Source organism: Nerophis ophidion, linkage group LG26 (genome assembly GCF_033978795.1).
Source record: "Nerophis ophidion isolate RoL-2023_Sa linkage group LG26, RoL_Noph_v1.0, whole genome shotgun sequence".
Lineage (NCBI taxonomy): Eukaryota > Metazoa > Chordata > Actinopteri > Syngnathiformes > Syngnathidae > Nerophis > Nerophis ophidion.
This window is the reverse complement of record NC_084636.1, coordinates 17,425,864-17,444,002: the sequence shown is the minus strand read 5'-3', so window position 1 is coordinate 17,444,002 and position 18,139 is coordinate 17,425,864. Positions and strand designations below refer to the sequence as shown.

Here is an 18,139-nt window from a genome sequence, read left to right as displayed (position 1 = left end):
GGTACTCTCATGATTTATTGTGGACCCCCCACTCATCAGGAATTTTTATGCTGCTCATCCTGAAATTACTGGGCCCGCCTTTGAGGGGGGTTTGTGTCATGCCTGCGCAAGTGTTCCAATCCAAGTCTATGTCCACCTAGGTGCGTCCATCACTGCTCATCATACCTTATGCATACTACTGTCATGCAGGCTGTTTGCTAGTTTGTTGCTATTAATGCCATGTCCTAGCATTCTACGTGTGTATTCTTGCCTTTCTGCTCCTGAGCCCTGCCTGACCTTTGACTTAGCCTTTTACTTCATGCCTCTGTTACCTTTGCCTTTGTTTGGACTTTACGTGTGTGGAACCTTGCCTGGAGTAAACCCACCTGTCTGTTTCTGCCAACTCTGCTTTTGAGTCCTCCTTCCACCAGCAAGCCTTGACAAGGTGACCGTGTGCAGTTAAAATCTACAGGTACAGTGTGGTTAATCTGTTTATATACAAGATTAATGCGATAATTATTTGTGATTAATAAGCACATGACTTACCTTGTTATTTTTGATAGCTCGTGTGTGTGTGTGTATACACTGAACAAAAAGACTTGTTTTCGTTCTCATTTTTCATCAGTTTAAATCAAAAGATCTAAAACTTTTACCATATACAAAAACACCTAATCCTCTCAAATGTTCAGAAATATGTCAAAATTTGTGTTAGTAAGCATTTCTTCTTTGCCAAGGTAATCCATTGCAACTCACAAGTGTGGCATCTCAAGATGCTGATTAAACAGCATGATTATTGCACAGGTGTGCCTTAAGATTCCCACAATAAAAGACTACCCTGAAATGAAAAGTTTTATCACACAGCACATTGCCACAGATGTCATAAGTTTTGAGTGAGCGTGCAGTTGGCATATTGAAACAGTAATGGAATTTCCGGCAGAGCTGTTGCCCGTGAATTGAATGTTAATTTTTCTACCATAAGCCGTCTTCAAAAGCGTTTCAGAGAAATTGGCAGTACAACCAGCAGTCCACACAACCGCATACTATGTGTAACCACACCAGCCCGGGACTTTCACATCCGTCAGGTGCACCTCCATGCCCACCCAGACAGCTGCTGTAACAATTGGTTTGCATAACAAAAGATGTTCTGCACAAACTGTGAGAAACCGTCTCAGGAAAGCTCATCTGCATCGTCATTGGGGTCTCGCCGTAACCGATTTGAGTGGGCAAATGTTCAAATTCGACGGTGTCTGATACTTTGGAGAGGTGTTCTTTTCACGGAAGAATCCCGGTTTTCACTTTTTAGGGCACCTGTCAGCGTGTGTGGGAGAGCAGTTTGCTGATGTCAACGTTGTGAAATTGAGTGACCCACGGTGAGGTTGGGGCAGGCGTATGAACGCAAGTGCATTTTACTGATGGCATTTTGAATGTACAGAGCTACCATCACAAGATCCTGAGGCCAATTGTGCCATTGACCTGAGACCATCACCTTCCCAGTGGGCACAGAGACGTTGAAACAACGTTACTTTCCCGTGTTGAAACAACGTTCGATTTGGGTTGAAAATGAAAGTTGGATCAATGTTTAAATACAGACGTTGAATCAACGTCAATGTTTCAACGTTGATTCAACTTTCAGTTTCTACCTAACAGAGACATTTAATCGACGTTGAAACAACGTTACTTTCCCGTGTTGAAATAACGTTGGATTTGGGTTGAAAATGAAAGTTGGATCAATGTTTAAATACCGACGTTGAATCAACGTCAATGTTTCAACATTGATTCAACTTTCAGTTTCTACCTAACAGAGACGTTTGATCAACGTTGAAACAACGTTACTTTCCTGTGTTGAAATAACGTTGGATTTGGGTTGAAAATGAAAGTTGGATCAACGTTTAAATACAGACGTTGAATCAACGTCAATGTTTCAACGTTGATTCAACTTTCAGTTTCTACCTAACAGAGACGTTTGATCAACGTTGAAACAACGTTACTTTCCTGTGTTGAAATAACGTTGGATTTGGGTTGAAAATGAAAGTTGGATCAACGTTTAAATACAGACGTTGAATCAACGTCAATGTTTCAACGTTGATTCAACTTTCAGTTTCTACCTAACAGAGACGTTTAATCAACGTTGAAACAATGTTACTTTCCCGTGTTGAAATAACGTTGGATTTGTGTTGAAAATGAAAGTTGGATCAACGTTTAAATACCGACGTAGAATCTACGTCAATGTTTCAACGTTGATTCAACTTTCAGTTTCAACCTAAGATCAACCAACCAATTATCAACGTAATATCAACCAATATATAAATACAATTAAAGACAACAAAACATAGTGCATATATAGCTCCAGGCTGAATCCTGTTAATGCAAAATTAAAATTAAGTACAAAGAAAATGGAGAATGTCAATCAATATAATTATTTATTTAGCCTGTGATGCCCATCCTATTCCTCCATTCCGTCCAGGGGCATATTTCAGTTTATTTCTTATGACATCATGGACCATCGTTTCGGTCCCCTTCTGGGTATCCAAGACACTAGCTGTAAACAGGCAAAAAGAATACAAATTAATTAAGGGTGCATGTGATTTACCCCAATCAAGTTAATGTAATTATTAAACACACACACAAACTCACCTGTGGCTAAATTGAGCAGCTTCGTCTCGGCAAAGCTAATTTTTTCCCCCTCTCCCCTTCATGTTCAGATTGGACATTAATTCATTTGTCATGAGCCTGAAATTGAACACGCAAGTCATACATGCAGGCCAAAAAGTACGGAATTTTGCATTATTATAATTCCCGATCTAGCACTCATAGATTAGAATTTGGTCTTACATCGCCTATTTTTAATATATATAAAAAGAGGAAAATACCTGTCCATGATGGTGCTTAAACAGCTTTTTAAGTCATATCCACCAATCTTTGAGAGCCTGGCTGTCTGCAAATATACAAGAGAATGTGTTTAGCATACATTGGAAGAAGGGGCTGGCAAACACATACATTCAAGTATAGGGCCTGTTTTATTTACACGTGTTTTATTTACACGTGTTTTATCTACACGATTTCATAACCTGACATTTCTATCTAAATACAATAATATTTCCGATGTAAAAAAAGCTACACAGTTATAATGTTATAATTACTTACCAGCAAATATTTCTTTCTTGGTTGAGTTTTTATCAACTCGTCAAGGTCGAGTAGTTCCTCCACTGTCTCCAATTTCTGCACATGGAAGGACAGTTTTATCAAAATATTATCCTTTTTGGTATCATATGTATCATAGCAAGTGTACTGTGTCGTTCCATATGCATGAACTGAAATCATTGGTAGATTGCCTTGCATTAACGTTCTGCTTTTCAATTACTGGTAGTGGTACATGTACATAGACTTAGGGGCGGACCAAATGAAACGTGGGGGAGGGTATGTTTTTTTTGGGAAGAGAGATTGTTTAGCAAAAACTGAAAAATAAATAGTGTGTTCTCCTGACATATATATATAAAAAAGCTCTGCAAAAAAAAAAAGTTGGTTGCCTTCTTGTGCCAAGAAAAAACTTTGTACCCCCAAACATTTCGGCGCTCCGTGCAGTCTTTTATTGTCAATCATAAAACATCTTTCAACAAAATCTGTCTGGATATTTTATTGTCATATATTTTAGTATACATGTTGGCCAACAGGTCAACAGTGAAACCATTTGGAAGTTTCAATACTTCACAAAAGCTCTTGTAATAGCAGTACTGGCCTTATCAGTAAACTAAAAAAATAAGTAAAGATCATAGCATTTAATATTACATGGATCCTTTTACGGGCGACCCGTGGACTTGCCTTTTGAGACAAAGCCTTGCTAACAAGTCAAACTAATTAAAAAGTACCTGTACTTAAAATAAACTGGCAACATTTTATATAAACATTAAAATGAGCCATAAAAACTTAACTGCCATCCAGACGGGTGTTTTGTAGATCAAAATCAAGAGGAAGTAAATTAATACAGTGACTGGCGCGGCTGTAAAAGACAATGGGTACAGAACCCAAAAAAATGGTTTGTTAGCCTGGAAAAACAATTGTTTGCTTTTGGGCAGGTGGGGAAAAAATTGTTGTCTGCTTGGGGAGAAAAACATTTTGCTCATGTCCAGTTTATACAGTCAAAATAAACGTTTTCCTGCAACCCTCTTGTGAAAGGGCCAAAATTGTGTCGATATAAATAACCAGTATTATCTCAAGGTACAAACCTGAATCTTTATGGACGTCGATGGTTTTCTTTGCAGTGAAATAGTTTGATTTCCAATTCAAATCTTCGCTCTTAGTCTTGCTTGCTGGACTGGAAAGGAAGTACTTCAGCACACATGCGCACAAGCTTGGCTTTTAGTTCACGCTGCCGTCAAGCAGCGGTTTTGTTGAAAACTGTCGCGAATGGCCGATGCGCGCAGAATGTTTGGCAAGTTGAATTGTACACGTTGAAACAACGTTGAAAAGACGATGTCCCCCAATGATGAAAACAAACCAGATTTGCAACATATGGTGTGGTGGGGTCAGTTGGTTGTGATTTGGTCGGGATATGGTTGAGTGACGTCGCGACGTAATTTCAACCTCACCTTGACGTTGAACTAAGGACGGGTGCCCACTGGGTTATGTTGCACCAAGACAATGCAGGGCCCCATGTTACAAAGGATCTGACAACAATTCCTGGAAACTGAAAACATCCCGAACATGTCACGCATTGAGCATGTTTGGGATGCGGCGGATCGGCATATATGACAGCATGTTCCCCTTCATGCCAATGTCCAGGAACTTGTCACAGCCATTGAAGAATAGTGGACTAACATTCCACAGGCCAAAATCAACAACCTGATCAACTCTATGCACTGCATGAGGCGAACCAGACACTGACTGCTTTTCTGACCACCCAGACCCCCGATACAGCAACACCCCACATTTCAGTTTGTATTCCTATGCTATAATCATGTCATGTGACCTGCGTGCGTGACTGTTATGATTTTGCGTACCAGTTTTGATGACCCGCCTTATCTTGCCTCTGATTGGCCAATCTGTAATGTTTAGCCCTAACTTTAGCCAATTGTGACTCATCATAAGAACACCAACCAATCATTGATTTTCTCTGTATGCAAGGGATAGGCTACAGCAACCCCGTAACCCCAAAAGGGACAAGCGGTAGAAAATGGATGTTTTCATTTATCCAGTTCATTGTATTTCCTCCATATTTTTTTGGGCCTGTATTCGCAGTCCATTTTCTCTCTTTGTAGCTTGTAGTGTTGATGCAAGCTACCTAGCGACAGAGCTCTAAAAGTAGCTAAGCTGCAGGGAAAGCTTCTCGTTAAAAAAGTAGCTAAACTACCGCCAAGTAACTGGAAAACGTAGTTAAGCTACCCAGCTTCACTCATGTAGCTAGCTACTGCCCATTACTGTTTAGTACAATATCAGCACCTTGTTTGTATTATTGCAGAATTGTTCAAAATGTGCACATCATACTATACTGTTGCCAGGTCTTGAGCAAATGAATTAAGTGCAATTCATTAATCCATCCATCCATTTTCTACCGCGTGTCCCTTTCGGGGTCGTGGAGGGTGATGGAGCCTGGACAAGTCGCCACCTCATCGCAGGGCCACAATTCAACACCATTATTTTGACACAAATTACATTTTATTTTCATAATGTAATTTGCGAACATTTTTACAATTAATTAATATATAAAAAACTGTTTTTCAAATTACATTTGGGTCGGTACAGCTCGGTTGGTAGAGTGGCCGTGCCAACAACTTGAGGGTTCCAGGTTCGATCCCCGCTTTCGTCATCCTAGTCACAGCCGTCGTGTCTTTGGGCAAGACGCTTTACCCACCTGCTCCCAGTGCCACCCACACTGGTTTAAATGTAACTTAGAGTCACTTTGAGTCACTAGAGAAAAGCGCTATATAAATATAATTCACAAGAATTCACAATACATTCTGAAAATAAAATGTAATTTGTGTCAAAATAATGGCGTCTTTTTTAAAGCTAGGTAAATTATGAAAATAAAATGTCATTTGTGTCAAAATAATGGGGTCTTTTTTTTAAAGCTAAGTAAAATATGGAAAGTAATTAATTGAACATTTGTGATTAATTAAAATTTAAAAATGATTGAGTTAGAAATTAATTGTTTGACAACACAAAGTGACCTTTATCACATTGTAACGAGGCTGAACCATTTCGGATGTATTTAATTTTATGCATTGTAATTAAAAAGCAAATTGTTTCGTAACTCACTGTTTTGTAGTTTAAGAGCATTGTGTCCTAATGCATCGTAATTGAAGTGAATCCTTTTCCATCGAGCTTAAATTGTACAGCGTTGCATCATAATCAGATTGATCAAATAAAGAGCATAACGTGGCCATATGTGCCATTTATACCTCCGTAATGGAAGTACCAATACGTAGAAACCATATTATCGGGGCTCTTGCCAACCCTGAACTGCTGCTGCACTGCAATGTAACAGCCGCTGCAAGCATGGGGGGATATGAAACGAGGGCTTCCCCTCAGCTGTGATTTATATTCAACGCCACGCTCTGCAGAGGCTCCCCTCTTTGAACACAAGGCAGAAAGCCCCGGGGAATGATCTTTTATCAGTAAAAGCTGGGTTCCAATCAAGCTGCTGCTGCTAAGTTCTACACACAAAATAAACCGGTCACAAACTCAATAACTCTTGACTTTTGTATTCCTTGCACATTTAGCAACCTTTAATTTACATAACCACGTAAAAAAAAAACATGATTTTGACAATAAATAGCATCTTTGTTCAGTCAAGTTTTATAAGATATATAAATTAAAAGAAACATTAATAATTTAAGTACCCTCCTCTTGCGGGAAAAGTCCACTCCACTGTTGACTTTCTCAGGGGAAAAAAAGGATGTACTGACAGTAAAAGAAGGCGAATAAAGCTTTTTCTGTTCAGTCTCATGCACTAGACATCATGCCTTTCATATAAATCAATCCAATAAAAACAGCAAACATCCGTGAGAACTCTCCTATCTCACTGCTGTCACAAAACTGCCCATCTCATGATTGGGTTGTCCGCAGTCCTTCGTAGCTTTGTATCTTTGATGGGAGTCATCATTACAATCATTTAAGCACTGCTCACAGAAAAATAAAATATGCCAGCTAACCATGAATAACAAGATATTTTGGGAGAAAGTGTACCGTTTTTCTGAATCTAAGCCAACACGGTTTTAAAACAAGTCACTGTATTTCTGTAAACTACCACTATCATAGCCAACATGGTTTCAAAACAAGTCAATGTATTTCTGTGAACTACTACTAATCAGGGAAATATGTGTAGCGAGCTAACACGTGGAAAACTTCAGCAATGTCTACTGCAACTGATAGCGGTGGGACAAATACCTGTTTTACAATAAAGTACAAAACCAGTCAAAGAATGTCAGAGTCCCAACTGACAATAGAAACAAACCGGTTTAACTTCAAACTGCACAGTGTCGAAGATACACTGTCCCAAAGGGAAGTACCAATAACTCTATGGGACAATTCTATAGTTCTGTATTTGGGTCCCAAAAATTCAACAGGATTAAAAAGTCCCCTCGTTCTATACAAACAGTTAAAAAATAACTGAATCTGGAATAACATACGGTCATAACTCATTTTGTACTGTTCTACTTACTGTCTAAAAGCTGTAGCGTCAACAATAGTTTCTGGGAACCACAAACAGATATGAACATTCAAAGATTTGAAGGAAATGCAGCCTCATTTCTACCAGTACAGTTCGATTCGCTTTGGTACGGTACACAATTTTTCAAGGGGCGTTATGGGTACAAACCGCAGCGCTAAGGTTTTGTTCAGTAGTGGTAGGATGGCACTAGACTTAGAACACTCAAATGTTTGGTTGTCAAAGAAACTACTTCCGTCTAACCACAAAAGACATAAAATGTGCCAATGGCAAGTGTTACACTTGGATAATGTTAAATTATATCAGGGTTTACCAACCCTTCGATGGTGAACTGAACCTTACTGCTTGGTTTGTTTTGAATAATTTCCTAATTCATTGTTGGTCTAAATCATCAGAACAGAGACAAAACGGAGTCAGTGTGTACCAGCAGCTTTGAGGATAGTCATTGAGGATAAGTGGCTACACTGGGCTGTGGTCTGGAGAAGCATGTGTCGCCGCCACCGTCAAACACTCTGCTGTGTCCTTGGTCTGTGGTCTGGAGAAGCATGTGTCGCCGCCACCGTCAAACACTCTGCTGTGTCCTTGGTCCTTCGAATTCTCATGTATAGTGTCTCGTCTAGATTAGCAGTCAGTTTGTCTGTTAGTTCTGCAGTGATGGTTTGTGGGCCAGAGCCCAAGGAGTCAGGTGGATGAAGGGGTGATCGTTCATCCAGATATTCTAAGAGGAGTTCGGGTTGTTTGCTGTCCTCTGGAAGTTCCAGGTGTTGACTTAAACCTTCGTCGTTTATCTGACTCTCGCTCTGGTCTTTTTCCTTTCCGAAATCCTCCGTCATAGGTTTTACCTTTGGAGTTTCTGGGGCATCGGTGGTTTCCTCATCTGGCGTGCTGACAATGCGAGGGAGCGTGCTGTGATAGCTCGTGTCAAGGGGGCAGTTCACACTGTCACCCCTCCGTAGGGGAGTTCGGTGTCTCTCAAAGGAAGAATGGAAGTGTCTGACACCAGGATCACTCCACTGCTTGTGCCGCTGCCACTGTTTGCGCAGGTGGATTCGAGACCGGTACTTTCTTAATGGCGACTCCTGCTGATCAAACTGAGGGTCATGACGAAGAAACTCATGGAAGAGTGCATCAGTTTTCTCATCAATGCTGTAGTCTCTCCGGTGTAGGGTCTGCGGTTGACTGGAAGATTGTGAGGCCTCCCGAGGAATGAGCAGCTGGCCGTATGGAAACCCACTTTGCTGACCAACACTAGTTTCTGCAGAAACTCCACCAGTGGCGCCCAGCAAGAGATCATCTGGCTCCTCCTCATAGAGGTGAGACTCAAAGCTCTCGCCAATTGTGCATGATTTTCCTCCCTTGGTGAAGCGGTGCCTTTTTTCATGGGCAGTTCTTTCCTTTGGGCTGGTGCTTCCGAACATTCGCAACTCTTCCGGACCACGGTAGGGGGCCTCAATAGATGCATAACCACTATCCATTTGCAGCAATTTACGAGTCCCTGTTTCACTGTAGGTCCCACCTCGCTCTGATTCTGTACTTTGTTGTTTTCTACTTCTTACGCACTTCGCTCCTGAAGTCTCATCCAGGTAAGCCAAAAACTCCTTGTCTCCCTCTAGCTCGTCCCCTAAATCCTGGGATGAGTAGCTTTGGAGCCTCTCTCTTTCTTTTTCTGTACACACACTGTCAGCATCACTGCAGACTGAGTTCCTGTCGTTGTTGCTGCTTTGGTCAGAAGCAGCATATTGTTCTAGTGATGCACGTAAGGTCCAAATGTCTCTGTAAAGTGTCTGGGGATCCTGGAGATCGAGAGGCTCTGCACTTTCCCTCTTTTCCAGAAAAAGCACATCATCTTGGGGATCAGGTGACAAGCCAAGCAGCCCTGCTCCAGTTTGGCTACAGCTGGGCTCCACCATCACTTCTACCTCCACCCTGTGGTTGCACACAGGTAAAGTGGAAAAAGAAGAATGCAGAACAAAAGCGTGTCAGAACATTACTATCAATATCAAATTTGTTGGAGGACCGATGGCTTTCACAGGGCACGGAATGATTGTTATGACTTGCAGTGGCTGCTGTGGAGTTATTGATCTTAGCTCAATACCACAGTGACTTATTCAAATTAAGTGACCAGTTCAACTTGAGGAAAAACTATTACACATCAATGCTGCACATTTTCAAGGGGAAATGGTTGCAAAGCGAAGCAGTAGACAGGATGAATGGCAAGGGAATTAAAGATACCTGCCGAGGGAAGGGGGTGGTGCAGATGCGGATGACAGCACAGTACGGCCAGGACAGTAGGCGATGTCTTGGGTGCGGGCGATGTACTGGATGAGGTCAATGTGGTGCGTGTCATTATTGTCCTGGTCCATGCTCTCACTGGCGGCACGCTGGCGCTGAAACTGCCTCCTCTTTGGAGAGCCTAGGGAAGTTATAGTTTCAAAGGTTTGATGACAGCAGGCTGGGAAATGATACCTAACTAAAATAAGATCTACCGTCAGCTGTTAAAGATTCTTCGCAAGACTTTGAGGTCATCTTTTGAGTCTTGGCATGATGAGGCAACTGATCTGGGGTAGGTATGGATTAGCGCATGTTTGTTTGTTGGGGATGGCAACGAGGATTCACTCAGAGGCTCAAATTGATTTGGAACAACTGAACGTTACGTCACTGAGCCATCTGTTGTGTTTGTTTTTGCGTGTCTGTGCACATTCAAGAAGTCAGAGCAGCCAGAAGTTTTCAGTTTATCGTTAAAGCCATTTTAGTTTACTTTGGTTTAAGATATGTTCAACATCAAATGCATTAATAAAACCACACTTGGGAAACACACTCTTGGGCACCAATGTTCTGTATTTTTGCAAAAGAAGATCAAAACCGTCCTTTGGACGAGGGGACACAGGGCAGTCATAGGTCTAGGTGCTACAAGCCTTTTTTTAAAAAAAAGAATGTGTTTGGTTTTTACCCCAAAATCTGATGGAAATCGGTTACTTGTGCGAGTGCTACGTATTCAAACTATGAAGGGCGCAAATAAATGTCTGGCTAGTCAGCTGTATGTGATATTTATGCCTGACTTCATGGATAGTCAGACTTTAACTGAGACAGTGCATTTTTTATGAAGTTGGCAGATAATTCTTATGCTTATGTCATGTGAGCACCAATGTTCTGTGTTTTTGGAAAAGGAGATCAGAACTGTCCTTTGGACGAGGCGACACAGGGCAGTCATAGGTCTAGGGCAGGGGTCGGCAACCGGAAATGTTGAAAGAGCCATATTGGACCAAAAATACAAAAACAAATCCGTCTGGAACCGCAAAAAATTAAAAGCCACATTACATACAGATAGTGTGTCATGAGATATAAATTGAATTATGAGGACTTAAAGGAACTACAAACCCCGTTTCCATGAGTTGGGAAATTGTGTTAGATGTAACTATATAAACGGAATACAATGATTTGCAAATCATTTTCAACCCATATTCAGTTGAATATGCTACAAAGACAACATATTTGATGTTCAAACTGAGGCGAGGGTCCCCACTTTGTACGCAAATTGTCGAACAGTTTTAGAACAACATTTTTCAACGAGCTATTGCAAGGAATTTAGGGATTTTACCATCTACGGTCCGTAAAATCATCAAAAGGTACAGAGAATCTGGAGAAATCACTGCACGTAAGCGATGATATTACGGACCTTTGATCCCTCAGGCGGCACTGCATCAAAAACAGACATCAGTGTGTAAAGGATATCACCACATGGGCTCAGGAACACTTCATAAAACCACTGCTAGTAACTACAGTTGGTCACTACATCTGTAAGTGCAAGTTAAAACTCTGCTATGCAAAGCAAAACCCATTTATCAACAAAACATTTTCAGCACAAATTTGTGCTGAAAATTGTAATTTTCCTGAAGGAACTCTCCTGAAGGAATAAATAAAGTACTATCTAATCTAATCTAATCTAACACCAAGGAACGCCGTTGGCTTTGCTAGGCCCGAGCTCATCTAAGATGGACTGATGCAAAGTGGAAAAGTGTTCTGTGGTCAGACGAGTCCACATTTCAAATTATATTTGGAAACTGTGGACGTGGTGTCCTCCGGAACAAAGAGGAAAATAACCATCCGGATTGTTATAGGCGCAAAGTTCAAAACCCAGCATCTGTGATGGTATGGGAATGTATTAGTGCCCAAGGCATGGGTAACTTACACATTTGTGAAGGCACCATTAATGATGAATGGTCCATACAGGTTTTGGAGCAACATGTTTTCATCCAAGCAACGTTATCATGGACGCCCCTGCTTATTTCAACAACACAATGCCAAGCCACGTGTTACAACAGCGTGGTTTCGTACTAAAAGAGTGCAGGTACTTACCTGGCTCGCCTGCAGTCCAGACCTGTCCCTCATTGAAAATGTGTGGCGCATTATGAAGCGTAAAATACGACAGCGGAGACCCCGGACTGTTGAACGACTAAAGCTCTACATAAAACAAAAATGGGAAAGAATTCCACTTTCAAAGCTTCAACAATTAGTTTCTTCAGTTCCCAAATGTTTATTGAGTGTTGTTAAAAGAAAAGGTGATGTAACACAGTGGTGAACATGCCCTTTCCCAACTACTTTGGCGCATGTTGCAGCCATGAAATTCTAAGTTAATTATTAATTGCAAAAAAAAATAAAGTTTATGAGTTTGAACATCAAATATCTTGACTTTGTAGTGCATTCAATTGAATATGTGTTGAAAAGGATTTGCAAATCATTTTATTCCATTTATATTTACATCTAACACAATTTCCAAACTCATATGGAAACGGGGTTTGTAAATGAGCTCAAATATAGCTACAAATGAGGCGTAATGATGCAATATGTACATACAGCTAGTCTAAATAACATGTTAGCATCGATAAGCTTGCAGTCATGCACTGACCAAATATGTCTGATTAGCACTCCACATGAGTCAATAACCTCAACAAAACTCCCCTTAATGCATTCATACACAACGTTAAAAGTTTGGTGGACAAAATGAGACATAAAAAGAAGTGGCATAAAACACGTTTTAGAAAGTCGGAGAAAGTTATACATGTAAACAAACTACAGTGAGTTCAAGGACCGCCCAAAATTAGTAGGACAAAACGGTACTCGCCAAACACTCGAATCAGTGAAGCATGTTTAATATAAACAGTGTGCTTTACAACAATGTTTTTCCTCCAACAGAAACCATATTAAAACAAAAAATTGTTTTTTTTCCCCTCATCTTTTTCCATTTTTCATATATTTTTGAAAAAACTCCAGAGAGCCACTAGGGCGGCGCTAAGGAGCCGCATGCGGCTCTAGAGCCGCGGGTTGCTGACCCCCGGTCTAGGGGCTACAAACTTCCATCCATCCATTTTCTACCGCTTATTCCCTTTTTGGGGTCGCGGGGGGCGCTGGCGCCTATCTCAGCTACAATGGGGCGGAAGGCGGGGTACACCCTGGACAAGTCGCCACCTCATCGAAGGGCCAACACAGATAGACAGACAACATTCACACTCACATTCACACACTAGGGCCAATTTAGTGTTGCCAATCAACCTATCCCCAGGTGCATGTTATTTTAAAAAAAATGTGTTTGGTTTTTACCCAAAAATCTGATCAAAATCGGTTATTTGTGCTAGTGTTACATATTCAAACTATCAAGGGAGCGAATTAAAGTCCGGCTAGTCAGCTGTATGTGATATTCATGCCTGACTTCATGGATAATCAGACTTTAACTGAGACAGTGCATTTTTTATGAATTTGGCAGATAATTGTTATGCTTATGTCATATGGATGTTGTGGCTATGCTGGTGATGACTAATAATTGTTGCACAATTGTTGCGAGAGCATGCCTCACACTGTGAAATATCAGTTACCTCTCATGTCCAGACTTGAAGCCCTGTGGCTGCTATCCAGCTTCCATTTTTTTATTTTGAAATAGGGACTGGCTCCTTCCAGACTGGCGTGGCGCCGCAGTTTGGTAAAGAACTGCTGCACTGGACCCTGGCTGGCTGTACTGCTGCCTCCAGGAGGGACACCGCTCAGGGGTGCGACCCCTTCTCCTGCACTGACATTGCAGCCTTGGTCCCGGGTCCCTACTGGTATCATCTCCATCTGAACACAAATAGAAATCAGCAATAGGGGCATCTTGTCCAAATATACCGTGTATGCAGGTAACTTACAGAGCTTCCATTTGTCTTCGCAGTAGTTTTTGCACTGAAGCTGGTGCCCACAACAGTTGAGTTGAGGGCATCTCCTGGGAGTGCACAACTGGAATTGGCGCTTAAGCTGGTCAGTGCAGTTTGAGGCAAGGGGCACAGCATTGGCTGAAGTGGGGAGAAACAAACTTTTTTAAAAATGTTATCTACCGCATTACAGAATGAATAATTGGACCGGACAATCAACAACAAATTACTTTTTTTCTCAACAACACCTTAGAGCAGGGGTCCCCAAACATTTTGACTCGGGGGCCGCATTGGGTAAGAACAATTTGGCCGGGGGCCAAGCTGTATATATGTGTATATATATATATATATATATATATTATTGTGGAGGGCGCCTCCGCTTGGGATGGTTTCCAGCTGGCTCCGCTGTGAACGGGACTCTCGCTGCTGTGTTGGATCCGCTTTGGACTGGACTCCCGCGACTGTGTTGGATCCATTGTGGATTGAACTTTCACAGTATCATGTTAGACCCGCTCGACATCCATTGCTTTCCTCCTCTCTAAGGTTCTCATAGTCATCATTGTCACCGACGTCCCACTGGGTCATTATTGTCACCGACGTCCCACTGGGTCATTATTTTCACCGACGTCCCACTGGGTGTGAGTTTTCCTTGCCCTTATGTGGGCCTACCGAGGATGTCGTGGTGGTCTGTGCAGCCCTATGAGACACTAGTGATTTAGGGCTATATAAGTAAACATTGATTGATTGATTGATATATATATATATATATTAGGGCTGTGAATCTTTGAGTGTTCCACGATTCGATTCAATATCGATTCTTGGGGTCACGGTTCGATAATATATCGATTTTTTCGATTTGATTCGATTCTCGATTCAAAAACGATATTTTTCCGATTCAAAACGATTCTGTATTTATTCAATACATAGGATTTCAGCAGGATCTACCCCAGTCTGCTGACATGCTAGCAGAGTAGTAGATTTTTGTAAAAAGCTTTTATAATTGTAAAGGACAATGTTTTATCAACTGATTGCAATAATGTAAATTAGTTTTAACTATTAAACGAACCAAAAATATGACTTATTTTATCTTTGTGAAAATATTGGACACAGTGTGTTGTCAAGCTTATGAGATGCAATGCAAGTGTAAGCCACTGTGACACTTTTTTTTTTATTTTTATAAATGTCTAATGATAATGTCAATGAGGGATTTATAATCACTGCTATGCTGAAATTATAACTAATATTGATACTGTTGCTGATAATATTCATTTTTGTTTCACTACTTTTGGTTTGTTCTGTGTCGTGTTTGTGTCTTCTCTCAATTGCTGTTTATCGCAGTTCTGAGTGTTGCTGGGTCAGGTTTGGTTTTGGAATTGGATTGCATTGTTATGGTATTGCTGTGTATTGTTTTGATGGATTGATTAAAAAAAAGCACTTTTTTTTTAAATAAAAAAAAAAAATCGATTTTTAAAAAATTAGAATCGATTCTGAATCGCACAACATAAACGATTCGATTCATATTCGAATCAATTTATATATATATATATATATATATATATATATATATATATATGTATATGTATATATATATATATATATATATATATATATCTCGTGCACTAATTGACTGAAGGAGCGCGCACTTGCCGCTAATGATGTCACATTATTGATGAGAAAGTGCATTTTTGGACAATATGATTTGCCTGACCGCCTAGGAGACACCGAGAGTAACAAGAGTAAAATGGATTAGAAAGGACAGATTTAAAAAAATGTAAATAAAAAATAAAACTAAATAACATTTTTTTTTTTTTAACTTGGGACTTCCCACGGGCCGGATTTTGGACGCTGGCGGGCCGTAGTTTGGGGACCCCTGCCTTAGAGTGAATATTACATTCACACTCTACTCCTTGACTACTCGCCTTAGTGGACTTCCAGAGCTAAATGGGAAATCAATGCATGCAGTAATTTGAAAGAAAAAAAAAAACACAGGCAAAGATGATCGTTTTTGCCTGAGCTTCATCAGATTGTTTTGTGTTCTCGCCATGACTGAAGTGACTAATGTTCAGGTCAAGAGTAACGATACAACAGGGCTCTACTATAACAAGGCCGTCACCTGGAAGATGGAAAGTGCTGACTTGGCAACGGGGCGCGTTGTCATGGTGATTGTGTTCTCGGCCGAGTCGCACTCATGGATGGTGACTATCTTCAGCGCCGGGGGCGGGATGTGGAGGTGTGTGAGCCGCGCGTTCTTTAGGTGGTGAAAGTCACCCTCAGTCAGTGTGTATCTGAAAAAAAAGACAGTGGAGAACATGACTGAGGGTGGGAATTTGCGTTCCCTGCAAATGCATTAAACCAGGGGTGTCAAACTCATTTTGGCCCGGAGGGCCGCACCCAGCTTAATTCGGACCAGTGAACTCGTCGCAAAATGACATCGAAGTAATAATAAGTCCACTTTTTTCTTTGTATTAATTACTGCAAATGTAAGAACGTGGACTTTGGTGCAACTTGCTGTGTGGCTTTCGCAGCTTGCTGCGAGGGTTGTTTTCCCAGAATGCAAACGGATTAGAAGGTAAAAACATGATTTTAATTTTAACTCAAAAGCTACAAATAAAAGGCGCTCACAGTGGAGGCACACAACTTAATGAAAGGAACAAAACTAACACAAAGGCAGAACTATGAACATGAAACAAAAACACTTATGGTGACGAGAACTATGCCATGGACCGAATGAACACAAGAGATCCAACACGGGTAGAGCAAGAGATGAAAGATGTCATTAGAGCAATGTCGCCAGGTAGACTGCCTGGCAACTACAGGCTTAAATGGTGACATGATTAATAACAGGTGCGTGAGTTCAGACAAATGAGGCAGGTGAAACTAACGAGTTGTCATGGAAAATAAAACAAACCAGGGTGCGTAAAAACAGGAACTAAGGGAGTCAAAAACAAACAGAACATGATCACAAGACATGACAGCAAAGAAGAAAAATGATACAATTCTATAAATCAGATTCATTATTCTTTTAAAAATGTATTATGAACAGCCTAAGAATGTTTAACAAAAGTATGTGCAATGTGGAACTGCTCAGTGGTTCAGTGGTTAGAGTGTCCACCCTATGATCGATAGGTCGTGAGTTCAAACTCCGGCCGAGTCACACCAAAGACTATAAAAATGGGACCCATTATATCCCTGCTTGACACTCGGCATCACGGGTTGGAACTGGGGGTTAAATCCCCAAAAATGATTTCTGGGCATGTCCATCGCTGCTGCTCACTGCTCTCCTCACCTCCCAGGGGATGATCAAGGGTTATGGGTCAAATGCAGAGACGAATTTCACCACAACGAGTGTGTGTGTGACAATCATTGGTACTTTAACTTTAACAACACTATCACTCAGTTCAACATTTATTTCAGTGATATCTGAGCACAATGTGTAACAATTAACAAAACATTGACATTTGACCCTGAAACATTGCATCTTTTAGCCTACAAAAGTGCATCAAATTCCTAAAGCCCAAAAAAAGTCTGCCGGCTATAGAGTGTTTTCCGTTCGGGCTCCAGTACTCTGGAATTTCCTCCCGGTAACAGTTCGAGATGCTACCTCAGTAGAAGCATTTAAATCTCACCTTAAAACTCATTTGTATACTATAGCCTTTAAATAGACCTCCTTTTTTAGACCAGTTGATCTGCGGCTTCTTTTCTTTTTCTCCTCTGCCTCCCCCTTCCTTGTGGAGGGGGTCTGGTCCGATGACCATGGATGAAGTACTGGCTGTTCAGAGTCGGGACCCAGGATGGACCGATCGTCGGGACCCAGGATGGACCGCTTGCCTGTTTATCGGTTGGGGACATCTCTACGCTGCTGATCCGACTCCGCTTGGGATGGTTTCCTGTGGATGGGACTCTCGCTGCTGTTTGGATCCGCTTTGAACTGAACTCTCGCGGCTGTGTTGGAGCCAGTATGGATTGATCCTTCACAGTATCATGTTAGACCCGCTCGACATCCATTGCTTCAGTCCCCAATGAGGTCCTCTCCAAGGTTCTCATAGTCATCATTGTCACTGGCGTCCCACTGGGTGTGAGTTCTCCTTGCCCACTGGGTGTGAGTTTTCCTTGCCCTTATGTGGGTTCTTCCGAGGATGTCGTAGTCGTAGAGGTTTGTACAGTCCTTTGAGACATTTGTGATTTAGGGTTATATAAATAAACATTGATTGATTGATTGATCAAATCTGTACAAATAACAAAAACCTCACATACATAAGATGTATGTATGGCATGTTCAAACCCCGGCCGAGTCATACCAAAGATTATAAAAATGGGA

General features: G+C 41.2%; 1 protein-coding gene and 1 long non-coding RNA gene across 3 annotated transcripts in view; both read right to left on the bottom strand.

Annotated features, from left to right (window-relative positions):
- Positions 1–2,380: 2,380 nt before the first annotated feature.
- Positions 2,381–8,165, bottom strand: LOC133543326 (uncharacterized). Of its 2 annotated transcripts, XR_009804352.1 has the most exons (5): positions 4,203–8,165; positions 3,124–3,198; positions 2,850–2,914; positions 2,614–2,709; positions 2,381–2,518 (listed from the first exon to the last, which is right to left on the bottom strand). It is a non-coding gene; the product is annotated as an uncharacterized LOC133543326 (long non-coding RNA). The 2 variants fall into 2 exon arrangements; XR_009804353.1 differs by lacking the exon at positions 3,124–3,198.
- Positions 8,166–8,169: 4 nt separating this feature from the next.
- The window catches only part of cbarpb (CACN subunit beta associated regulatory protein b), a gene marked incomplete at its 3' end in the record, with an annotated part of 46,268 nt that continues 36,298 nt past the window's right edge, over positions 8,170–18,139 (bottom strand). The window contains exons 7-11 of the mRNA XM_061887782.1: positions 15,935–16,106; positions 13,819–13,962; positions 13,513–13,750; positions 9,875–10,055; positions 8,170–9,568 (exon numbers count right to left, since the gene is read on the bottom strand). Of these exons, the coding sequence (XP_061743766.1) occupies positions 8,170–9,568; positions 9,875–10,055; positions 13,513–13,750; positions 13,819–13,962; positions 15,935–16,106 (2,134 nt within the window). The remainder of the gene's footprint in view (positions 9,569–9,874; positions 10,056–13,512; positions 13,751–13,818; positions 13,963–15,934; positions 16,107–18,139) is intronic.